Genomic DNA, 27,269 nt, shown 5'->3' on the forward strand with positions numbered 1-27,269 from the left:
GTTTCTCTGTCCATGGGGTTCTCCAGGCAAGAATACTGGAGTGGTTGCCATTTCCTTGTCCAACACAGGTACTCTGAATTAAACTCTCAAATGAATCACTTACTACTTCAGTTTACTAGATGTGGGAATGTAAGGTAAAATATGTCTTCTTGTTATCCATTATCTCTCCAGGTAGAGATGGCTTTAACAAGTATGATTGTAAATCAGCGAGGTGAGTTCCTTGCTAAGCAAACACTCCAGAAGAAACACATGTAAATGAGTATTTCTCCTCAGAAAAGTCACACTGAGAATCGATCTTGGCATCCCAATGAGGCTGCCTCTTCCCAAAGCATTTGTTGGTGCTTCTATTTGAAACTCTGTTCACATAGATATGAATTTCTTTACTTCATACAAATACCTAAATTCAACTTCTGAAATTAGAAAAATTAATTTTGAGTATTAATTCTGAGCTTCTTAAGTCTCCCTAAAATGTCAGAATGTTATTAATCTATATCATAGATGTCATTGCTAAACATTTAGAGCTGCCCTGAGATTTGTTTAGATAAAAACTAAGCAAACAATCTTCTTAGTTAAAGAATGATACAACCTCAAAATCACACCATCACTCTCATGCCTGCAAATGACATCAGGCAGGATATTTCTTGAATGGGGCCTCTCAAGACTGCCAACCATTCTGTTTCATATGATAATCACAGTAACAACAAACTTGATTGAGTCCTTATTCAGTATTAAGGATTTGTAATACATGATTTGCTTAATCTTCTCAACTGCCCTGTGAAATGTTATGATTCCCATTTTACAGGTGGGGAAAATTAAGACTCAAGGAGGTTACCTAACTTGGCCAAAGTCACTTAATCAGTAAGTGGCAGAGCACAGATTCAAGTTCATGATGCAAGATGCTAGGGGCTTTGCTTAGTAGACATTTATTATTATTAATCATTAGTTATTATTATTACTAACTCTGTGACAAATTTGCATAGAGTATTTCTATAAAATTATTATTTTTAAATTCTTATGTAGTTTTCTGAACATTTAAATATCTAGAGTCGGGCTAATGATTACCATAAATGAAACAAGTAACTTGCTTATGTTATTTTATGGCCCTAAAAAGTAGGAGAATCAAAAGGCCCCCGTACAAAAACTCCTCCTCCTGCTGGCCTACCACATTTCCTGAATTTCTTTTTTATTAAACTCATTAAAAAGGATAACTTCTGGAGACATAAACTTTTTAGCTGTCAGAATATATGTTAAGACTATTAACATGAGAGCATTGATTAATGAACAGCATCACATTGGTATTTCCCAGGGCCCTGAGGGAAGGAAGAAACAAGGAGCTATCTGAACTAGGAGCACTAGTATCATTTTTGATTTGTTTCATTCAACCAGACTACAAACAGACTAAGGATACTGATACTTTTATAGTGTGGACATAGGAGATGGGCTCTGAAAAATATGGGAATGGGACTGTGCAAAATGTGAACAGATAAGATTTGTCTTCAATAGCAAAATCTTCAGCTTTCTTGGAAATCCAAAGTGGTCTCTGACAACCATGATCATGTCATGAGTGTCCCTTTATCAACACTAAATTATACCTAGCTTGAAGGATGCTGCACTTTCCAGAGTAGGACAGCTTTCTACCTCATCAGCTAAGTGAATGGAAAATTTTACAAAGTTAACCACTTTCTACTAGAACCCTCTTTAGGTAAAAAGAACTTTGTGGTGTTTTCTAAATCAGTGATTTCCTGATTCATTAATCGAGAAACTGGTTAAAAATGAAGATATTTGGAGCTCACCCCACAGATCTAATCCAGAGATATGTAGATTTGGTGTAGGGCCAGGAACCTACATTTTACCAAACATCCAGATTATTCTGAGGCACAGAATCTGAAGATCACTCTTTAAGAAATATGACTATAGGGACTGAATCCCAGGCTGCTCTCCATAGCTCCTTAAAACCTTAGAGTTTTCTTTTGATCATTTCAGAAAATTTTCCTAGAATTATCTAAAACTTGGGAAATTCATATTTTAATTTACTGTATAAAATAAAAATGTTTTATTCACTCTGTAAAATGTGAATGTATTTTCATGATGTATGGTCACCAGGATGAGGAAGCTGTCTCTCTTTCAGAAATGACAGTGTGCCTTTAGAAGGCTTCCCTGGTGGCTCAGATGGCAAAGAATCTGCCTGCAATGCAGGAGACCCAGGTTTGATCCCTGGGTTGGGAAGATCTCCTGGAGAAGGGATGGCTACCCACTCCAGTATTCTGGCCTGGAGAATTCCATGGACAGAGCCTGGCAGGCTACAGTCCATGGGTCACAAAGAGTCAAACGTGACTGAGCGACTTTCACTTCACTTATAAAAGGAGATACACAAAGACAGTCTTATAAGCAGAATTCCTTGATGTGCTCATAGTATTAATCAGCCAAGCTCCTATCAACCTTAGTTTTTTCTTCTTAAAAAAAAAAGGGTCATATAGATCTCTTATGGTAGAAGCTGTCTCTATTATTGTAAAAGTTTCTCTGAAATGAGCATTTTTTAAAAGGTTTTAAACATTTTCACTCTGTTGCCTTGCAGCCGATGCATAAGCATTTAGAAAAATTTCTTGCTTAGGTTTTCATTACACATATGTGTAGTAAAACTCTCCACTTCTGCCACTGTTAGCCCTTGTAACACTTCGGGTTTACTCTAATATAAACGTACAGACTTTGAGAAATACAACATGTTTATTCTGTCTGAATTTTAGTGTCTTTAGGTTAGTTTCTAGCTGACTTGTCTTGTGCAATATAGTCCAGAAACCTTAGTGTCCAGCAGAGGTTTCTGTAGCTCTTCATACTCCGACTTCAGAACTTGCCTCTCTCTCTGTTTCTTCCTTCTATGTTATGCATATTAGCAGGAAGCTAAGCAGAGCAGATGGGTAAGAAAGAATCAAGGCATGACACCTTCAGAATAGTTAAAATAAAAGCCACAGCTTTGAAAACTGCCTGACAAGCAGAGCCAAGCAGCATATGTGTTTCAGCCTAGTCCTCCAAAAATCAAAAATACAGTTCATGACAGGAAATCATATTGGACTTTAAATATTCAATCCCAGGTAGCTCAGTGATAAATTGCCTGCCACTCAGGAGACACAGGTTTGATCCCTGGGTCGGAAAGATTCACTGGAGGAGGAAATGGCAACCCACTCCAGTTTTCTTGCCTGGAAAATCTCATGGACAGAGAAGCCTGGTGGGCAACAGCCCGTGGGGTCACAAAGAGTCAGACACAACTTAGCAACTGAGCACAAGCCCAGAAAGCAAGCTAGATCCTCACTATTATCTTTGCTCTGGTAAGCCAGGCAGCCATGGAACTGAGTTAACATTATATTGATAGTTAGGAAAACAATCTTGATTAGCCAAAACAAGGAAAACAGGAAAGTCTTCTTTCAGTGTTTACTGCCAAGACAGCTGCCCAACTTCTCCCCAGAGATTATCCAGAAGAGAGGAGGACAAGATAAGGAGACCAGATAGAGGGATCAAGCATTGAAGGGATCTAAAGGAGACAAATCAAGGGAGATTTGATATCTAAGGTTGTCTGAAGATTCTAAAATGGGAAACAAGTGGTAACAAACCCCAACATGCAGGACATAGTTCAGGTCAGCTTTCCACGGAAAGGAGCACTGTAGAAGGGAAAATACAGTAAACATGGAAGTTCAAGTTCCAGGCCTAAAGTTTTCATAGCTATGTGATTCTGGGCAAATTGCTTATTTCTCTGAGTTAAGAGTCTCCTGATTTATTAAAAATGGATAAATTTTCCTACCTTACTCCTAAGTGATCAAATGGTATCATATATATGAAAATATTCTATAAAACCTAAGGAAACAAATAAATATAAGTTGTATATTTTCTTTCTCCCTTCTGCTGAGAAAGGGATTTAGGGTAAAAAGAAAAGGATCTTTGTATTGTTACCTAGATACAGGGAGAAAGAGTATGAGTATAGGAATAATTGTAATGGCCACCTGTGTGAGGAAAGATACTTTATCTTCCAATTCAAAAACAGAAACTTACTGGGTAGGGACTTCAGAAGTTGTGGTTTGACCTGCTGCACTAATCTACATCCATAGAAATGTGTGAGCTTATTTTCCAACAGGAAGTGTCCCATTAACTTTCAGTTCTGTGAAAGGAATGACAACAACTTAAACATTCACTGAGCACTATACTAAACACTTTACATTATTAACATATTCAATTCTCACAACAATCCTGTAAGATGCAGATAGACTTGTTATCTCCGAATTGTCATGCAGAAGCAGAACCACAAAGAACATGCTGAGGGTCGCAGAGCTAGTACAGAAAGGACGGAGTTTGGATGTAGTCCCAGTGGTCTGGCTGCAGAGTCAGTCTCAGAACCCACTAGTATACTTCCTCTTGAAGTAAGTCGCCAAGGTATACACACTGGATATGGGAGCAGGGTTAAGGGGAGACATACAGACATGAACTAGTTACTAGGCTAGATATTTCTATTTGGAGCAATTGTATTAAAATCAGGTTTGTTCATTTCTATGCTTTTTTTATTCTTGTTCCTAGCCAAAAGATCTTTTAAAAATTTGAATTCTACTTCAGCAGCAATGATGGGCAAGGAGATTTCTCCATTGCTTGGGAATGCTTGAAAGGATCATTGTAGCGAGGCTGCAGTGACAATGACCCCATGCACCCATGAAGAATCCATATAACTAGAAAAGAAGCTCAGCACGTGAAAACCCTCTCCAGATCTCTCTCTGCTCAATATTCTCTTTCCTCAACTCTAGCCATCCCAGAGATTTTTGGTATAAAATCAGTAAAGCAGTATAAATTCAGAGTAAATCCATGTAAGGATAAGCTGTAGATAAAGATTTCTTCTTCCATGGACAATTTAAATTTAAGAAAATTATGGAAGTTAAATTTTAGGTTTTTGAATTCTTACATTACATATTTGTGGCTCAAGAATTTTTTCAGCATGCAAATCATTTCTGAACTGTGCAATGTTTCTTGTAATCTTATTTAGGCATGAAGAGGCTGTATAAGTATTTATCATTGATTAATACTTTGATGAATGTGTTATTGGTGACTTTAAAACTATAGCAAATTGCTGCTGCTGCTGCTGCTAAGTTGCTTCAGTCGTGTCTGACCCTGTGTAACCCCATAGATGGCAGCCCACCAGGCTCCCCCGTCCCTGGGATTCTCCAGGCAAGAACACTGGAGTGGGTTGCCATTTCCTTCTCCAATGCATAAAAGTGAAAAGTGAAAGTGAAGTCACTCAGTCGTGTCCGACCCTCAGCGACCTCATGGACTGCAGCCTTCCAAGCTCCTCCATCCATGGGATTTTCCAGGCAAGAGTACTGGAGTGGGGTGCCATTGCCTTCTCCACTACAGCAAATTACTCTTTATATATCTTAAATGGGCAAAATTCCCATGACCAATATTGGCATGGGAAGTCAGCCTGAACATTTCCTGGAGTAAGCTCTTGGTTCAGAGGCCTCCAGGAGCTGGGACCAATTTGAAGAGACTTAACACTCTCATAGGGCTCAGGTGGCTCAGGCGGTAAAGCATCTGCCTGAAATGCGGGAGACCTGGGTTCGATCCCTGGGTCGGGAAGGTTGCTGGAGAAGGAAATGGCAACCCACTCCAATATTCTTGCCTAGAAAATTCCATGGATTGAGGATCCTGGTGGGCTACAGTCCATGGGGTCGCAAAGAGTCGGACACGACTGAGCGACTTCACTTCACTAACACTCTCATGGAGTTAGAGCACTGGTTATTGTGCAATAAATACTTAAGTGGAAGTGAACTGCACTTTAGTTCATTCTATCTAATTGGGCCAGATGAGGTTAGGACAGATTCCGTAGCTTTGGTCTCTTTATACAGCACCCACTGGGAGAAAAGTATAAGGGAGAATAATGTCCCTGACTAAACCCCTAGACTTTATTTTTGGGGGCTCCAAAATCACTGCAGATGGTGACTGCAGCCATGAAATTAAATGACGCTTGCTCCTTGAAAGAAAAGTTATGATCAACCTAGACAGCATATTAAAGAGCAGAGACATTACTCTGCCAACAAAGGTCAGTCTAGTCAAAGCTATGGTTTTTCCAGTAGTCGTGTATGGATATGAGAGTTGGGCTATAAAAAAAGCTGAGCACCGAAGAATTGATGCTTTTGAACTGTGGTGTTGGAGAAGACTCTTGAGCATCCCTTGGACTGCAAGGAGATCCAACCAGTCCATCCTAAAGGAAATCATCCCTGGATATTCATTGGAAGGACTGACGCTGAAGCTGAAACTTCAATACTTTGGCCGCCTGATGCGAAGAACTGACTCATTGGAAAAGACCCTGATGCTGGGAAAGATTGAAGGCAGGAGGAGAAGGGGACGACAGAGGATGAGATGGTTGCATGGCATCACCAGCTCAACAGACATGAGTTTGAGGAAACTCCTGGAGTTGGTGATGGACAGGGAGGCCTGGCGTGCTGCAGTCCATGAGGTTGCAAAGAGTCACACAACTGAGCGACTGAACTGAACTGAACTGAAACCCCTAGACAGTCCCATCACCACAAAGTTAGTTTCCTCAATCTAATCCTCATCAACATCAATCCCCGTTCCATTTAGCCTCCCCTCAACATAAACACAATAAAGACAGCACAGAGCTTTCAGTTGGTGCTCTCCTTCTTACTAAAACTTTTCTTCTTAATCTATTTTGCATCTTTGTTTTCCCTTCTCCCCTTCTCAGTAAATTCATCTTATGGGAGACCTAACAAAGACATTAGCCTCGGTACACTTACGTCAAATAATTAAATTGACTTTTAATTATGCAAATTTTAGGACAGTAAGATATTTTGGCACATTTCAGATACTAAGGTATGTTCTTAGTTGTTCTGAGAAGCCTACTCTCATGTGTTACCTAAATTCAGTACACACTTCTGATATTTATAGCTGAGTATTAAGTATTTTGAATGGCATTTTAAGCTCTAAATTTCGGTAAATATTAGTACTAAAAATGCCTTGACATCACAGAGCTAGTAACTACAAAATTTTAGCATCACACATTCCAGTAAACCAGTTGTTTATATATCTTATATGGTGTTTGACCTTTATAAAGAAAACAAGGTTCAAGATCTGAAGTCTATGTTGCTGAAGAGATTGCATCAAAATCCACCCCTTGATAGGTCCCATCGCTGGAGAAATTCATGAGGGGACCAGTGTGTTTGTGTTTACCTTGCTGCGATCCAGCACAGCAAACAAGCAGCTAGGTTCTATGTGTCCTTTTATTGCCTAATGTTTAAATACTGCCAGTGAAACTTATATAATTGTTAGCTGAATTACACCTTTAGCTCTGTCACTGAGATGCAGTATTTTTCATTCCAATAATGTGTTTTCATGACTAAAATGAAAAATGAGAGGAAAAATATTTAACCATGGCCACATGATATGCCACATTTCTGTGACTATTATCCTGTGTGCTATCATCTGCATACTTACCATTTTAGAATTAATATGTTTTAAAACTGAGATCATAATCTGTAGCAGACCAAAGATCACAGCACTTCTTCCAGTCTGGCTAAGCTGTACTTTACTCATACATTGTTTTTAGGATCTTAACAAAGCACAGTCTCCATGCTTTGCTCACTTTAAATCTTGTAGCACTTCAGGCAGATAACCAATCATCTGGCATCAGTTATCTGTTCTAACTACATTATATGCAAAAAAAGGGGGAAAAAAAAACCATTCATATCTACTGTGTAAATTCCGACCTCATGACTGGGGAGTCCATTCTTCCCTTGTTAGTTGAATTCTCTGTCAAATCTCCAAGCAAATGATCCTTATATCAAAGAAGCTAAGAAGTTTTATATTCACTAGTTAGAGCCTTTGACCTGTCTTTCTAATTGGAAGAGAAATTTTTAAGATTACCTGAGCTCCAAAGTTATTTTGTTGTATAGGAAAGGGATAATCAATATGTGGTAGAAAATTACAAAAGAGCTGTATCATTGTTGGGCCTTGAGCATTAATGGCTCTATCTGGTTCAAAAGATTATATTCCAGTGCTTGATTTTTCCTTCACTTTTAGAGCTCTTATTTGAAAATATACCTAACTGAGATTCAAATGTTTTATCTTTTGATAGAGTTTTTACTGCAATTGCATATGGAGCTATGGCCATTGGAGAAACACTTGTTTTGGCACCTGAATATTCGAGAGCCAAATCTGGGGCTGCGCATCTGTTTGCTTTGTTGGAAAAGAAACCAACTATAGACAGCTATAGTCAAGAAGGGAAAAAAACAGTAAGCACAACTATGATTTTAAATGTCCACTTATTATTAATTCTTCATATGCATGCTCTCTAATTAGACTTAAATTAAGGCATTATTCGATAACTGCAAATGAGTGCTATAATAATTAAAAGCTTGTATAAATAACTGTTATGGTTACAGAAGGAGAAAGAGGATCTTTTCTTAATCAAATTTTCACCTCTCCTACTAAAATGTACAGATTTTATATTAAAAAATATGTGCTTCTGGTTTATTTGCCTGATGCCATGAGAATGTTCTTGAACACAGGATTGATTTATACATTTGATTTTATTTAGACTGCAAAAGTTTTAATATTGGATAAAGCTTTGCATTAAGATTTATTCATTTTTTTCTCTGATAACATATGCAAAGTAAATAGTATCCTGCTACTTCAGATGCCATTTTTCATGGAAAATATATGTGTAAACAGAAGATAGGAAATGGGAACTATATTAAATTATTAATATTAAAACACATGTACACATTTAGTCACAAACTCTAAAAGATACATACATTAAATATATATTCAGTTTTTCTAGACATTTTAAATTTAAAAGAATAACTATTAGGTATACACTTAAAAGGAAATTTTCATTTAAATGTATTTCCCTCTAGAATTTTAACAGTAGATTTATATGTATGATAGCTTAAAATAGTACATTATCACTCAAACTTCATAATTATTAAAAGAAATGAGAGTTAAAAATAAAAAGATCATAACATTCTCAAAATAGAATGCTTTAAGATACATGAATGTCACAATAAAATTTCATACTTGTCTTTTGAAAAGTAATATAGGAAAATTTTTAAATCTTAGGATTTAGATATTTAGTAATATTACTAGTCATTTCTTTCTAAATGTTACAATAGAGGGATTGAGCATCTCACTGATAAACATTCCCATAGAACTGTTTCAAAGGGATAGATTGTGGAAATGTTTCTTATAAAGACTATAAAATTAAGTTATTTAATCTCTACTGTATTTAATAGACACTTACTTCTATCACTCCCTATGCTTTATTTTTTATTTTAATTTTTATTCATTTATTTTGGCTGTGCTGGGTCTTTGTTGCTGTGCTGCCTTTTCTCTAGTTGTGGTGGGCAGGGGCTTCTCTCTAGCTGTGGTACGCAGGCTTCTCCTGTGGTGGCTTCTCTTACTGAAGAGCACAGGCTCCAGGTTGAGCAGGCTTCAGTAGCTGCAGTTCCCGGGCTCTAGAGCATAGGCTCAATAGTTGTGGCACACAGGCTCAGTTGTTCTGTGGCATATGGGATCTTCCCAGATCAGGGATCTAGTCTGTCTCCTGCACTGGCAGGTGGATTATTTACTACTGAGCCACCAGGGAAGCCCATTCTCTATGCTTTAAAAAAATAAAGTCTGATAAAAACAAAACTGGCAAACAATGATTATTACTGAGGTTGGGAGATAGGCATATATGCAAACAGTCCATTACATGTTATTCTCTCTACTTTTATAGATGTTTGAAATTTTTCCATTACAAAATATTTAAAATAGTAAAATTTTAAATGTATTAAAGTCTGGAAGTCTAGAATATCTTTCTATACCTTTCCAAAAGGCATCAGAGCATACAGAAATAATTGTACTCTCTAAGGTTTTTTTTAAAATTTTTTTTTCACAAATAATATTCATGTGCTGTAATGGGCAAAACAGAAAGCATTGAAAAAGCTAAAAATAAGCTGCTGTTAAACTTAATATTTTGGCACATATCGTTTCAGGATTTTTTTTCCTAATTCTACAATACTTAACCACAAGTTAACATTTCTTTCCTTTGACAACAGAATAATTTGTCAAATATTTTTTGATACTCCTCCCCTCTACCTATCTCTGCCTCCTACCTATATACTGGGCTCAGAATATGCTGAGCATGATTATTAAACCTCACTAGTTAAAATGCATTTGATTGAGGGCAAACATGGAATTCAAAAGAACCTAAAATCTTAAGAACGAAATATATAAAGAGAAAGTTAATCATCATTTAGTGATTGTTCTGGAAAATCTTTTATAAACATCATACTTATGATATACATAAATATTGGTTTACAAATTATCAACCACTAAAGAGATTGAAGCATAAAGAGAAAAATAAATTTATAGGCAAATGTCACTGCCAAAAGATCAATTAACACAGATAAATCTGAATTTAAAATAGAGATGTATATAAACTGTAAATCATGGTCCAACTTATAAAAACAACATTTATACATAGTTTATGAGGGCTCCAGCTATTCTGAGTTAAGCAATAATACCTATAAAGCACAAATAATATCTGTAAAACACAAACTAATTTTTTTAAAAGATGTATTTATTTAGAGCAGGTGGTCAAACAGCTCTTCTGCAGATCAGACTGTGACTGGGTACTGAAGCCAAAGAAAACCAGTGTTTTTAGGAAGTCTGAGAGCTAAGACCACAACAACTACAGATATAAAAATCTCAAGCAAAATGACAGAAAGTACTGATGCTGAAGCTGAAACTTTGGCCACCTGATGTGAAGGGTCAACTCACTGGAAAAGACCCTGATGCTGGAAAAGTTTGAGGGCAAGAGAAGAAGGGGGAGACAGAGGATGAAATAGTTGGATGGCATCACCAACTCAGTGGACATAAGTTTGAAAGATATAATGAAGGACAGGGAGGCCTGGCATGCTGCAGTCCACGGGGTCGCAGAGATTTGGACACGACTTAGTGACTGAACGACAACAATGTGCAGTCAGCAACGCGACAGAGAGGAACATGATGTTTAAAATTAAAATGGTTGTGGAACAGACAGTTTTCAGAAAGCACTCGGCCAGAGTGTGCTGTAGTATGTTACAGACTTTCTAAGTCATCCTTTTAAACACTGCCAACTTTCTTTCACAGGACATATGTGAAGGGAATATAGAGTTCCGAGAAGTCTCTTTCTTCTATCCAAGTCGCCCAGATGTCCTAATCCTTCGCAGTTTATCCCTCAGTATTGAGAAAGGGAAGACAGTAGCATTTGTTGGAAGCAGTGGCTGTGGGAAAAGCACTTCTGTCCAACTTCTGCAGAGATTTTACGACCCAGTCAAAGGACAAGTGGTAAGACTGAATTCAAATACAACTTATCTGGAGGTTAGCAGAGCTGTTCTTAAACATTCCCTTGGGCTTAAGTTCAGGCTTCCTGCTATTCACTCTGGCCATCTCCACACCACAGTTCTCAAAACCATAGGCATGATTAGAGCTCTTTTGAATCAGCTCCATTAAGTTCTGCATCCTGATCTCAAAAAAACGCAACCTCTCCCTCCTTTGAACTCCAAGGATGGTTTTTTTTACCTGGCACTTTTCTTACTCTAACTTATATTCAGATTTTCAATTATTCTGTCCCTTCAAACACCACCACATTACAAACACACAAAGACAACTTCCTGTTCTTCCTTCCCCTACCACCGCAAAAAACAAAAAGCCCATAAAAGTCAAAGATTGTCCTGATAGTCATCATTCTGCTGCAATTTAGTCTTTTGCCCATCACAGTCGCAAAGATTATTTGCAAAATGGCTGCCTTCACAGAAAACAATGAACAGTGAGTACCAAAATAAGGTAACACTCAGCTGTTTGCATACAGCATAGCACCCTCCTTCTTTTAAACTCTCCAATGATTCTCTATCGCAGTTAGAATAAACGAGAGTCCATACTATCAAATCAAGGTCCTTTGTGATCTAGCCCTTGCCTCTCCCTCCAGACTCCTCTCCTATCACTCCTACCTCACTATACACTGTGTATCAGTCTCACTGACTTCTTTATGTTCTTTAAATACACAGTGTTCTTTGAACACACATTGTTCTTGCTGTTCCCCTGATCAAAATTTGTTCTTACTATAACTTCTTTGCCAATACCTTCTCATCATTCACATCTCAGTCTAAAAATTCTACTTCCTTAGAGGGGACTTCTTAGATAGAATATAATGCATTCACCTGTCCCCTTCCCAAATCCTCAGCACATTCTTAGTCACTCTCTATCCCATTATCTTATCATGTTATCATGACACTTTATTTTTCTGACGTTGTTTGTTAGTGTGCTTATTACCTGCCTCTCTCCACTACAGTATAAGCTACAGGAGGGTAAGACCTTTGTCTTGTTTATTACTCTTTCCCCAGTGCCTGAAGAGTCCTCATCACATAGTAGGTATGCTTATGCTCATCAGATGTCAGTTGAATTTTGTTACCTCACTAGGCTTTAATAAAACAGGGTCCTTTACAGTGGAGGTTGGTCATTTTTCATCTGACTTTAGTCCAGAACACCAGACTTCATTCTAAACTCTGGGCAGGTCTCTAGAATATATGGCCATTCCCAGAAATGTCAAGTAAGTTTAAGAGTTGGTACTTCAGTTAGTTATTAATACATGCTGTCTGCTTCTATACAACATATGATTTATGAGCCCTTCTCGGGTAACGTTTATGCTATGAAACAGCTTGGATTCCTAACCTTCTTGTTATGATTTGTATACGTTTGAATGCAGTGAGCTGTAACATGATGCAGTTGTTGGATCTTCACATACCATTCTCCATTCTGCTTTTGGCAGCTATTTGATGGTGTGGATGCAAAGGAATTGAACGTACAGTGGCTCCGTTCCCAGATAGCAATCGTTTCTCAAGAACCTGTGCTCTTCAACTGTAGCATTGCTGAGAACATAGCCTATGGTGATAACAGCCGTGTTGTGTCACTGAATGAGATAAAAGAAGTAGCAAACGCAGCAAACATCCACTCTTTTATTGAGAGTCTCCCTGAGGTAAGAAAATGTCTGAAATCTTGAACTAAAAGCTGTCTAGTATTTTATTGGGCTTAAGTGGTTATTTTTATGTGCTTCTTGGATTACACAATTTATTTATTGCTGGCATCTAATGTAAAGTGAGATATAAAAAGCAAAATTTGAAATTATGTTTGTGTGACTTTTTCCAAGACCAACTGTATTAATATTCACTGAATATCAATTAATTTTCATATTTTTATTTTATACCTTCTACTCATTTATTCATTTATACTTCATTTTATACTTCTATTCATTTATACTCTACTTATGGCTACACCACCATCATCCCCCTCTGGACCACCTTGAAAGTAAGTGAAAGTGTTAGTCGCTCAGTCACATCTGACTGTGATGCCATGGACTCTGTCCATGGAATTCTCTAGGCAAGAACACTGGAGTGGGTAGCCATTCCCTTCTCCAGGGGATCTTCCCAACCTAGGAATTGAACCTGAGTCTTCCACATTGCAGATGGATTCTTTACTGTCTGAGACATCAGAGAGGACCACTTTAGTACCTTCTTAATCTGTCTTCCTGCTTCCAGTCTTGCCTCTTTATAATTCTTCCTCACATCAATTGGATCTTTTAAAAACATAAAGTAAATCATACCCCTCCCTGCCTAAAACCTCCTAAAGTCATCCCTTTGAACTAAGAATGAAATCAAAACTTCTTAAAAGACCGGCAGGGCCTTCTGTGATCTGGCCCTGATCTCTTTATGTGCTCACTCTCTCCAGCCATACTGACTTCTTTCTGTCTCATGAACTTTTTTATTCCCTACTGCAGGACATTTACACTCATATTTATTCAGCTGGGTTCTCCCTTCTTATGACTCTTCGAAGAGCCAGTTCCTTAAATTTCAAGCTCTTTCAAATGTCACTTTTGCAGAAGTCTTCCGTGGCCATCTTATTTTAAAGAGGACCCACCAGCCCTTATAGCCTATCGCATAGTCTTCAGAGTGCTTACCACAGTCTAAAATTATGCTGGTGCTTATTAATTTGCTTAGGACTCCTTTTCCCACTAGAGTGTTAGGTCCTTGCCTGCCATTTTTGTCATCTCTCTGTATTGGCTGTGGCAGCTGACACAAAATCTCAGAAAAGTTGAAAATCTTGGCTGTCAAGAGGGCTTTAGCATAGCAAGCATTGATACAAATCCAGAATTAGTGCACAGAGACACTAATGTTGATTGCAACTTATAAGTTCTTACTATTTATACCTACATGCACACATAGATAAAATAAAAATATAGGGACTTCCTGGTGGGCCAGTGGTTAAGACTCCACACTTCCTAAAAGGGGCACAGGTTTGATCCCTGGTGAGAGAACTAAGACCCCACATGTTGCACAGTGCAGCAAAAAAATTTTTAAAAAGTATATGTGTATACCTACATTTATATATATACACACACACACTTACTTTTGATTAGAAGCAAGTTTGTATAATGTGGTTTTCTAGCTCACTTTAAAAGGAAATGCCAAAGGTTAGTAAGCATTGTATCAAACAATAATCTAATGCCCTGTTTTGGGAGAAGGATACTCTTTTATACTACTAGATCATCCCTCACCATCTCCTGTCCACATTAATTGGTTCCTCTAACTAGAAATGGGCCATTAATACAGTTTCCCTAACTTCAGTACGGTTCTGCATTACTAACTATAATAGAAGGAGTAACAAAATATTGTGACCCTATAGCTTTCCCTTTTTTAACCAAGACACTCACTGAATTATTGATTCAAGGATAGATTATTATCTACATAATCCTAATAGGGTTTTTCTTTAATTTATGTATGGTAAAATGCTATCCATTTTATATTTGTACCATTTGACTTTTACCGTTAAATTGTTTTTTATCTTTCATTCTTTTCATTGTACTATTTCTCAGATTTACCCAGAACTATATACTGCAGAGATTCAGCATTCTTTTTACAATCAACTTTGAGAATCATAATGTCATTTCCAAAAGAAAGAATAGCTTGTTTCTAAGTGTTTTAAAATAAAACTGTAGTTTACTTTCATATCACTCTTACCTGCAAAATATATAGAACCATAAAGAAATCTGGTGCCAAAATATCCTTTGGGAATAGGACAGGGAAATTACTAGTCTAGCAGTAATGTAAATAACCATTTGGAGTGGAGAAAGGACAGGGATTTTGGGAAATCAACTCGGAGCTATTTCCAGGGTTAAGTTATGAAGGTCTGAATTAATAAAGTAAAATAAAACAAGGAAAAGGATGTAAAAAATATCATAAAAGTGGAATTGTCAGGACTGAGCTTCAGGTTGTCTGTAGAAAGTGAGCAAGAAAGTACATAATACACTGGGCAGCTTTCTGGCATGAAAACACAAAGAGCATATGATGAGAGTACAAAAGCAGGAATGACGAAGTTTCACAGAAAACCACACAGAGGATATTGCTTTGAACTGGGTTTTGAAGAATGAGTAGTTCACTAGGCACAGGGAGCAACACCATTTTTAGGAGACAGAATAAGCTCATGCAGAAACACATACATGTGAAAGGGTTTTATGTGTTTGAGGGAAAATAAGTTTAAAGTTCTGAGCATAAAGTGGGGAATTAAGAATAAGCCACACAAATATGAGCATGGACTAAATGTGAAGGTTCTGAATTACCAGACTAAGTTTGGTCTCTGTTATTATTGGAAAGAGGAAACCGCTAGACGTTTTTACACAAAGAAGCGACATGATCGAATTTTTAAAGGAAAAAAAAAAAAAAATCATGTGAAGCTCAGCCTTTTGTTTGCTCATTCAAGAGACGCTGTGACCTCTGTGGCAATGGCCCAGACTACATGAAAGGGGCAAGTCTTGGTACATTACAACCTGGATGAGAGAAACTCAGGTCCATATTTTTCTTTCCCCCAGTTCCAATTTCCAAAAGTTCTTAAACGTCACACACTCCCCTCCACACACAAAGACCATATGTTTGAAGTAAATTTGTTGGGTGGTCAAAATGATGTGAGGTTTTATGTAGTCTTTATTAATCCTACTTAGAATGAATTGTCAATTATTTCTACATAAGTATTCACATATTTGATTACTGATTGCTACCCAGCCCTTTCTGAGGGTCTTAAATAATATATGTGTATGTGCTCAGTTGCTCAGTCATGTCTGACTCTTTGAGACTCTTTGAGACCCTGGTAGGCTACATTGTCCATGGAATTTTCCAGGCAAGAATACTGGAGCATGTTGCTATTTCCTTCTCCAGGGGATCTTCCCATCCCAGGCATCAAACCTGAGTCTCCTGTGTCTCCTGCACTGGCAGGCGAATTCTTTACCCCCAAAGCCTGGGAAGCCCAAAATAATATATATTGCATATTAAATATAAATAATGTATGATGTGTACAATTTATAGTATTTTATTCTAAAGTAAAGAAAAATAGAATTGTTAAGCAACTATAGCCCTGTGGGTTTCAGGTAAAGGATTATGGACCTGTCTGGCAGATCAAGGCTAAACTTCCCTGGCGGCTCAGATGGTAAAGCGTCTTCCTACAATGCAGGAGACCTAGGTTCGATCCCTGGGTCGGGAAGATCCCCTGGAGAAGGAAATGGCAATCCACTCCAGTACTATTGCCTGGAAAATCCCATGGACAGAGGAGCCTGGTAGGCTACAGTCCATGGGGTCGCAGAGTCGGACACGACTGAGTGACTTCACTTTAGAGTGTGCTAAGGGTAACAAATCTATGGTGTATGCCATGAATAGAACCTCCAGGCATTTGGAAATATCAGCCTGGGAGAGGAGTTCAGATAACACTGGCTTGGTCTTGAGGATCCCTGAGAAAAACATCAGATGTAGAAATCCCCTAGTGCCCACAATTTCACACAGTCAGCTCTCGAACCACTTCCTGGCTCCCATTGGAACCACCCTGAAACTCCTTTAAAGGGCCTGCAAGGAATCTCCAGCATGCAGTTGGTTTAGGATTAGACTCTATCTGATGTTCCTTCCAGGATCCAGTTGGTATTTAGACCCAGGTTTACACTGAACAGCTACTGCTTCTTGACTATCTCATAAAACAGGTGATTTCAGGGCACTCACCATCCTAGTGTTTGCCAGAAAACTGATTTAGATTTTCAGTTGAAACAGGAAAGAATGAAATCCTGTAGTTCTTCATTAGAAACAAACAAAAAGACAAAAACCTTCAGTTTAAGTGTCTGAAAATGTTTTTAGATTACTATTGAGACAACATGTATATTTATATTTATAATCTGTTCTGCTTGAAAGTGTTAGTCTTTCAGTTGTGTCCGACTCTTTATGATCCCAATGGACTGTAGACTGCCAGGTTCCTCTGTCCATGGAATTCTCCAGGCAAGAATACTGGAGTGGGTTGCCATTTCCTCCTCCAGGGGATCCTCCCCACCCAGCGATTGAACCTGTGTCTCCTGCATAGCAGGCAGATTCTTTACCATCTGAGCCACCAGGGCTTAATGATGGGCAAAAACATCTGAACTGTATTTTCATCCAGTTCATTCTTTGAGGCTTACATCTTCCTGAAAGCTAAAGAAAGCCAAGAAATGCAAAGTGATTTCTAAGCTAGTATTATATCTTCTTCAGCTGTAAGAGAAGAATCCACGTACAATTTAATCTAGACTGGCAGAAAGAACTAAAAGTCCGTTATCATTGCCACCAAATCCAGTTTTTGGCTTAAGATTGAATCCTCTAATTTAGATGGGAAACTTGCGGTGTGTGGATATGAACCGCTGAGTTTTACCTAATTATCTACAGCCCTGTGATTCCAGTTTTAATAAAATGTGTTTTAGGAGGAAAAGGCCCAGTGGGCTAGCAGTCTCAGGTAAAATCACAAAGAAAAAAGAATGAAGGTGAAGTCGCGACCGACTCTTTGCGACCCCATGGACTCTAGCCCGCCAGGCCTCTCCATCCATGGGATTTTCCAGGCAAGAGTACTGGATTGGGTTGCCATTTCCTTCTCCAGGGGATCTTCCTGACCCAGGGATTGAACCTAGGTCTCCCGCATTGCAGGGAGACACTTTGCCATCTGAGCCACCAGGGACTCTCCCAAAATCACAAAGGAGATAGCTGAAGTCTGTTTCCTTTGTAGACCATTCACAAAGGACACTCTTACTGGGCTTCAATAATTCAGACACCCATTGTTTGATATAAAGTAAGCAACTAAGCATTTTAAGTTGAAAAATGAGATTAAGGAGACATATCTGTTATTAAAGTTACTCACAAGCTCTGTCAAAACCCCCTCTGCTGGAGAAACACCTCCTGAAGGCAGCAAGGTGCAGAGGGAAAGGCAGTTGAATCAGGCCTCTCCAGGGTCCTAAGCTAAACAGTACATCATCACGTGCTGCGTTTCTCTATGATGATGCTACGGGATCCACCTTTAGAAGGTTGCACAGTTGGACTTACTTTCCCAGTGGAGCTGATCCACCCACACATCCTTGTTTGGGTACCAATGGCATGTATTTCTCAGACAACTGGCAAGGGCTAACAGAGAGCAGTATGAAACCCTGGAGGAAAGCAGAGTCAACAGGATAATGTAGAAAACAAGTGGGAGCCTGCTTGCTGATCCATTATGATTTAGATATGTGAGAAATTTCCTTTACCCTTCCATGGAGTGTAATACTGAAAAGGTAGTCATTAGTAAGTAGGAGAGTGTAGCAATTTGTGAAGTGCTAAATATCACTATCATGACCTGAAAAGTTGAATGGACTGTCTTAAGATGACGGCCTAACTTATTCCTAGGATGATACCTGCACCACTGAGAATGGCATCATGACACCTGGAGAAATGTGCCCACAGAGATTTAGTAAGAGCCACAGCTAGGGAACCCAATGACTTATTTTAAAATGTTACTTTAAATCATTTTGACCTGAAAACAGAAGATAATTTAACTTAATGGGGAAAGATTTGTGTTTACTGGGAACTTTTTCCCTAATTTTTTTTTTTTTTTTAATGCTTTAATTTGAACAATTCTTTTGTAGAAGCAAAATGGCAAAGGTCTACTGTTTGTGATCAGATTAGATATGTAAATGAAATGGTAGTGTTTACTGCTGGTTTAGCATTTATTTGCAACAAAGCCCAAGAATAGATTTCAGCACTTGTTGGGACACAAATTTTAGAGTAGCAAAATCTGAAATATTTAGATGGCTCTCGCCCACAGTTGCCATGTTAATTTAAATAACCAAGACTTGCTTTCTTAATTGCATGTTCCTGTAATAGAAATACAACACACACGTTGGACTGAAAGGAACACAGCTTTCTGGCGGCCAGAAACAAAGACTAGCTATTGCAAGGGCTCTTCTCCGTAAACCAAAAATTTTATTGTTGGATGAGGCCACTTCAGCTCTTGACAATGAGAGTGAAAAGGTAACTTTCTCTTCTTTCATCTCAGGATTAATAGGAAATATGAGAGTGGAGTATTTTGGAAGAAATTAAGGTCAGTTGGTGGAGAAAAAAAAGGCCTGGAGAGAACTGTAGTCATAGGGTCACCAGTTGTAATTAAGGTTTTGACCTTTATGTAAAGGTCAGAGGCTGGTGGGGAGGGGGGAGAGAGTTGGGGCACAAAGCATCTCGTGTGTTAGAAAGGTTTTCTCATTAGAATTGGTCTCATCATCAAAAGGGTCCCAATTCTTGAAATGCTTCTCCACTCAAGAAAAAAGCCCAAGGAAGATTACTTTCCTGTTTTATTATTATTCTAATGATACCAAACAAAATAATAAGGTAATCTACATATGTAAGAGAGTGATCTACACAGCAATGTTGGAGCCTGCTAGTTTCTCTACCTTCTTTAGAATATTTGCTCAGTTTGAAAAGGAAGTGAGTGAGTGGGTGAAGTCGCTCAGTAGTGTCTGACTCTTTGCGACCCCGTGGACTGTAGCCCCCCAGGCTCCTCCGTCCATGGGATTCTCCAGGCAAGAATACTGGAGTGGGTTGTCATTTCCTTCTCTATTTGCCCCCTTGAAAAGGAAACAAGGGGGCAAATAGACATGTAACAACAGGTGTACAGTTCAAGCTTCTTCTCATGTTTAATTTTACTATATTCTTGTCCCTTAGAAGTTCTTGCATATACAGTATGTTCTTGTTAAATGAAAGCTGGTTAAATGAATAATAATGTTCAATATTTATTAAGTGCTTATTATACACTACTATCTCAATCCTCACAACAGTTTGATTAATTATTTTTTACTATGTTCAATTTACAGATCAGCACACTAAGGCTTTAGAAAAAGTTAAGTAACTTCGTTAAATCCCTTGTGGCTCAGCTGGTAAAGAATCCATCTGCAATGCAGGAGACCTGGGTTCGATCCCTGGGTTGGGAAGATCCCCTGGAGAAGGGAAAGGCTACCCACTCCAGTATTCTAGCCTGGAGAATCCCATAGTCCATGGGTCCCAAAGAGTCGGACACGACTGAGCAACTTTCACTTTCACTTTAAATTCTAATAAAGTGCATCTGATCTAAGATCCCATGAGATTAATCACTACACAACTACTATTTGTAGATGATTATCATTCTTGATTTCCATGAGACAGTGTGTTATGAAAGAAAAAAATGGGACTTTTGGAATCAAACATATTTGGGCTGTAATTCTGGATTCATCAGTTACTAGCAGTGTGACCTAGGTCAAGTGACCTGAATTTTTCGAATCTTGGTTTATTTATCAGGAAAATGAAAATACTCCTTACAGAGATACTGAAATGATTTAAATGAGATAACCATCATTAGAATATTTTATATATTCAGCAAATAATCGGATTTTACCTTCTGCTTCCATTTCTTGCTTGTTCTTGTTTTGTTTTTGGCTGCACCGTGAGGCATGTGGGATCTTAGTTTCCCAAGCAGGGACTGAACCTGTGTTCCCTGTAGTGAGAGCACAGATCCTACCACTGGACCTACAGGGAATTCCCTTATTTCTCATATACATACAACATTATTACCTCTTTGTAGCTGAGATGCTGTTTTAGCTAGGACAGTTTTACAACTAAATTCTAAAAAGAAAAACAAACAAAAGAAACTATGAGAAGAAATGAAGTAAACAGACAATTGAGTATGGAAATACTACTTTCTGGGTTTGACTTTGAAACCACTTAAATACAAATAATGGCAATCCACTCTAGTACTATTGCCTGGAAAACCCCGTGGACAGAGGAGCCTGGTAGGCTACAGTCCATGGGGTCGCAAAGAGTCGGACACGACTGAGCGACTTGACTTTCACATACAAATAACCATCTAACTTTTATTGTCACAAAAGCTACTCCAAATAAAAATCTTAATTAGTGTCTGTAATTACTTTTTCTAAATTTCTATTAAGATATTCCACAAATAAGGGTAGTTTCCTTGAAGATAAGCAAATAGACAATGAATGTTATTAGATTTCCTTAATCAATTTGACTTGGGCAAGTTTACTGGCATTTAACCAAAGCTAGCAATCACAGGTCCTTCTCTCTTTCAGGTGGTTCAACATGCCCTTGATAAGGCCAGTAAGGGGAGGACATGCCTAGTGGTGGCTCACAGACTCTCCACGATACAGAACGCAGATTTGATAGTGGTTCTGCACAATGGGCAAATAAAGGAACAAGGAACTCATCAAGAGCTCCTGAGAAATCGAGACATATATTTTAAATTAGTAAACGCACAGTCAGTGCAATGATTTTGTTGGAGTTAACACATATTTTGATCTTTGTGTATGCAAAGAAAGACTGCCTAAGAATTATTTGGTATGCTTTGATTTTGTTTATTGCATGTATCAATAGAATCATGCTATTCAAGTAGACACGTTTTGTTCACACACCATCTACCCTTCAGATTCTTAAAAGGAAACAAAAATTCATTTAAGTGAGATAATGCATATATCCTTCAATTTATAAAAAGCACACTTGCTTATAAAGCAATTTGCTGCAAAGTGCGTATTTTCCTATCAATTTCTGCTATAAAATTGGGAATATATTCCTAGAGGGAAAAATTACCCAACTAACTAAATTAAAAGATTTTAGCAAATAGTATGATGTAGTTGGACCTGTGGCATTGCAGGAAGAATGATTTGGAACATCCCAAATTTTCTAGCAAATATTAGAGTAATTTGAGCTGGTCCTTTTCTCCAAACCATCAGATGTTCTCTCACAGTATCTCTCAATGCTTCTCTCAGTGAATATCCACTATTACCCAAACTTTCATTATATCCTTTTGTCAAGAGGATAGAGAGAATTATAATGTAATTAAGAATGTAAAATTTTTGGCAGAATTGGGAAGTTATCTTCCACTTCAGTAAATGAAATAGTTTACATGATCCATTCTGAAGATTCCACTATTTCAAGCTTTGGGTTTGGCAGAGTAAGTCACAAGCTTACTCCATATATGAACACTTATTTACTTAAAGTAAGAGCTGCTTTTACTATGGTGAAAAAAATTTTAATGCCTTTATTATTATTAAATCAACTAATTTGTTTAAACTTTATATGTAATACATGTATGATTTTAAAATTCCACGTAAATAACAGTATTGATCAACTGAGTCATGTTTTACATTTACTTAAATATGTAATTTCATCCAGTGATTTTATGTCTATTCTTCACTGTATTTCTTTCTATTTACAGTGATACTTACAACCAGCCTCCCTAAAGTGCACTCTGCCAGTAATCTGAAATGTGAAAAAAATTAAAACCATTTGTGTTTTATGCCACACTTTAGAAAATGCAAAATAAAAATAGGATTGGGGGATTGAGAACCCGATTATTGTTTAAAGGCATTGGCATGAAAGCCTGTGGCCGCTTTGCTATGTGTGGATGTCGAGCTCTTGGTGGTTTCTCTTTCCTGAGTAAGGAGGGAGAGAGCAGTATGGTATTGGATATGCTAATTTCTCAGAGCAGGAGCAGTCCAGGCTTCAATTCTGTAATGCCTCCTAGATTAGAAATACCTGCCAAGCCTATATTCTCCTTGGGCTTAGCCACAGCAGTTCCACAGTCATACCTACAGATGTCAGTGAAACACTTTCTAATTAATAGCCCCGTCTAATATTGTATTTGTATTTCAAAAGATTTTAAAGGGTACTCCACAGGCAGAATTCTCTTAAAGCTACTGCCTTCACTGGAACAAGTAACCAGGCTGAGAACTGGGGTCCTGGATAGTATACAAGGATCTGTGGGGTTATCAGCTGATGAAGGCAGAAAGTAAGTAGAGACCAGTTGCTTTTAGTAAACATCACAATTTAAAAATTTTAAATTGCTGTATTATTTTAAAAATGGTTTTAAAATATAACCCAACCAACTCACTTTTTATCTTACCACTCCTTAAAACAAACGGTGGTGTGTTTTTATGTTCAGTAATCTTAGGTCATAGCTAATAACCTGGCTTTTAGCCTACTCAATGTATCGGTTTCATAGTATATACAGAGTGCTTTGCATATGACTTATTGTATGAAAATATTTTCTGTTAGTGTCCACTTGTGTGTTCCTTGTTTTAATTTGAGCTCTTATTTCCAGAGGATTACTGAAGTGGAATCATAAGTTGACTAGAAAATTCACTCATAAGAACTAGCCAAGGGAGGAAACTGGGAAAATTGGAAGTAATAGAAACTTAAAAGCTCATTTAAAAGACATAATTATTTTTTAAAAAATGCATGGATCATCAAATGTCTACATAGTAACCTCAAGCAACACAGCTTGCCTCCTTTTAGCAAAAGCACACTAATAAAGTCTGTATTACTTTTCTATTGCTGCTGTAACAAATTACCACAAATGCAGTGGATTAAAAAAATATACATTTGTTATCTGGCAATTCTCGAGAACAGAAGTCTAAAATCAGTCTCCATAGGCTCCAGAGACAGATCCATTCCTTGTTCTTTACCCATGCACCTCAGCATGCATCTCTCAGATCTCTGATTACTTCATTATACCTCCGTCTCTGCCTTTGCCCTTCTTCTCGTTCTCTTATATAAGGACCCTATGATTACACTGAGCCCATGTAGGTATCCAGGATAATTTTCCCATCTTAAAAAAAAGCATAGTATCTGTGAATACAATGTCTATCGAAATACACTGAAAAGCATTACCAATGTAATTGAATTTGTTAGGCATGTTTCCTTAATGATTTATACTTAATTATAAAGGTGCAGTTCAATCCTATTAAAATATTTTACTTTTAAAACTACTTGAGGAGCTCCTTAAAGATGTTTGAGATTTTAGAAAAGCAAAAGTTATAGACAATTCAGTGTGAAGAACTATAAATGAAAGCAATCACTGCTGCATTATTAAACTGAAGGAAAGAATGGTCTCGTAAACTGATCTGTGCTTCTGTAGATGTAGTAAATGATGGAATGCTATTCTTTATAAGCCAAGTAAAATTTTCTATTGAATGGAGGTATTTTGTTTGACCATCAGCTTTACTACAATCCAGTAATGTAATACATGGCTAAAATATTTTCTCCCCAGCTGAAAGTCAAGAAAAGATTCTAGGAAGATAGTTGAAGTTGTTAAATTACCAGAACATTCTGGACAATTGTACAGCAAAAAAGAAAAGGAGAGCAAGCAAGAGAAAGAATGAACTAGAAAAAGAGGGAAAAAACTATTTGAAAATACTCAAACAGTAAAGAATATAATAGACTCAAGGAATCAGCTTAGGACTGAAAGGAAAAAAATATTCCACCATGAAATCCTCAGAAAATGTAAAAAAAAAAAAAAAAAAAAACCCTACAAATTTAAATTTGTAGTTTCGTGGCCCTAGTTAAAGCAGAATTACTTTGCCTATATTAGTTTTATAAGTTCCTTTAGCCCCCACTTTCCTAGAACTAAATCCCCTAGGAAGAGAGGGTTAAGACCAGCATACAAGCCAAAAAGGAAAAGTCTGGCTCTTAAAGCATGGTATATACAGGACACCAAAGGAAATCAGGAGCAAGAAGGGGTCACCAAATAAGAGCTAGGTCAATAGGGCTCTCAAAGAGAAAGGGAAAAGAACCTCCAAAGTAACAAAGAGAATATCTTCCATTATAAAATGAAATGCTCCTGTCATTAGCATCCACAATAATAAGATCAATAATATAAAATAAGCTAATTTATAAGTTCCAGTTTTTATATACCATACATACTTTTTATACAGAACTTATAAAATTAAGTTCACATTCATTAAGCACTCATCCATCAGGCACTACGATTGAGCCTTATAGGCATTAACCTACTGACAGTAAGATTCTTTTATTCAAACTTTACCAAATGAGGCACAGATTAATTAAGGAATCTTCTCAAAGCAAACACCAAGGAAGTAACAGAATGAGGATTCAATTCAGAAAATCTGACTCTATAACCCACACTCAACTAACACATTACCCTTCTAAGATGGAACTGGAAGTCGTACTTTTGAATCATTTACATAGAAAATAGCTTGCTATGTGCCTCCGCCTTACACAGCAAAAACATAAAGGTGCATGGTTCCTCCCTGGTTAACATCTGATGTGAATCTAGATTTTTTTTTCCTGCCAACCCATACTCTGAAAAAAATTCTCATGCACAACCTAATTATGATTTGGAAGGCTTACAAATAAAGCTGCTATGGCAATAGCACATTCTCCCCACAATTGTTCAGTCTTCTCTACCTTCAGACACCAGTGCTCACAAGTGTAGAGGAAGATTAGACCCAAGGTGTACATAGACTGTCTCTCTCACTGTTGAATCACCCCTTCTATCTTTATTTTCAGGGTGTTTATCATAACTCTTTTGTTCCATTTACAGCCCACTTGCTGATGTATCATTCTTCTCTTTGGTTAAGATAAAAAAGATGTTGATAGCTGTATCATGCAAAAACTAAGACAGATTTACAAATGTTGTAACTGACAAAAAAAAAAGATAGTAACATACGCATTGGATAAAGTGTTGGCTAAGGTGGAGTCCATCAGAAGTGGTTTGGGTTTGCTCAATTGTACTGAGGCTCCTATTCATATGAATGACTTTCCAAATATTAGAAAATAAATACTGCTTCAGTAATAAAATTATTTTAAAGTGGGACATTAAATGATGTACTATAAAATTCCATCTATTTCCATATTAACAGAAGGCCTAAGACATTAGCCTAGACAAAATTAAAACATCTGGAGTGACCACTAGTATATCACAGACCCAGCATAGAAAAGTACAAACATCACAAAATTTTAATCATACACTTCTGAAATGTGAAGGACAACACCCTGGTAGTTCTTCTTTATTGGAATCTTCAGAGACATTCCAGTCTGTTGGAAAAGAGCCAACCTTTCTCCACGTTCATTTTTATCAAGGTTAGATAACAGAGTCAAAGATAAAAGACACTTTCTTTGACTTACTCAAGTAAAATTCCTCTAAAAACATGTGCATTTTAGTAGAACATACAAACTAAGGACTCAACAGTATACATCTACCTCTAAATCTTGAGTCAATTTACAGGTATCAGAGAGGTATTGAGATAAGTATATTCTTAAGATAAGATCCATAACCTGAATCAAATTCTCAAAGGGGTTTGTTAACAACAAAATTGAGAACCATTGTTCTAGAGCAGAATTTAAAAAAAAAAGACAAAACAGAACAAAAACTGTCTCTAAAACTAGCCACTTTAAATATAGGATTCATAAACAAAAGTTGTAAACTTGAGCATGGATAGAACAATTAATTAAATCCAGTAAGTGTTACCTTATTTTCTTTGTTGAAGTTTAGTTTTAGAAAGGCATAAGCTCTTGGATCCATTTTTTTTTTTTTTTTGGATGTATTCAAAATTTGTTATATATAGTTTAAAAAGGGGAGCAATTACTTTTACAAAAGTCTATTTAGCAACATCAGTGACTATCAGTTTATTATACACAAAAGAATATTTACATTTAGTTAATAATCAATTAACTTTATTTGGAGGATGAACTAATATTAACTTGTCCTCTTATAACAATTTTAGATTAAAAATAGATTGGGCATAATTCTGGGTAAATACATATACACACACAGACTAAAGTTTAAGCTATTTTAACACTGAGCATTTTGAAATTATAATGCGAAAATGCCTTCATACTGTTAAATTTTTAAATAGTTGATTTTAGTCATATGGTCAGAATGATGGGGTGATTTCTTTTCAAATGATTATTTTTTTCTTAAAGAAAGGACACAAGAAATATTTTACTCCTGTTTACAATAAGTTCTCAAATTATGTCAGTGATTCATAATAATGCTTAAGGCTTATTTTTAACCCAAAAGACTGAACACAAAGTAGGCATTTGGTATTTGTTATTTTTTAA

General features: G+C 37.2%; 1 protein-coding gene across 7 annotated transcripts in view; it reads left to right on the plus strand.

The window, feature by feature from the left end:
- Nucleotides 1-27,269, plus strand: part of ABCB5 (ATP binding cassette subfamily B member 5) — a 133,917-nt gene that overhangs the window by 98,250 nt on the left and 8,398 nt on the right. For 3 of the 7 annotated variants that reach the window (XM_070787571.1, XM_070787573.1, XM_070787574.1), the window contains 4 exons: nt 8,123-8,279; nt 11,161-11,358; nt 12,839-13,045; nt 19,251-19,397. In XM_070787571.1, the coding sequence (XP_070643672.1) occupies nt 8,123-8,279; nt 11,161-11,358; nt 12,839-13,045; nt 19,251-19,397 (709 nt within the window). The other 4 variants (XM_070787572.1, XM_070787576.1, XM_070787575.1 and 1 more) reach the window with 4 other exon arrangements.

Source organism: Bos indicus, chromosome 4, assembly GCF_029378745.1.
Source record: "Bos indicus isolate NIAB-ARS_2022 breed Sahiwal x Tharparkar chromosome 4, NIAB-ARS_B.indTharparkar_mat_pri_1.0, whole genome shotgun sequence".
Classification (NCBI taxonomy): Eukaryota; Metazoa; Chordata; class Mammalia; order Artiodactyla; family Bovidae; genus Bos; species Bos indicus.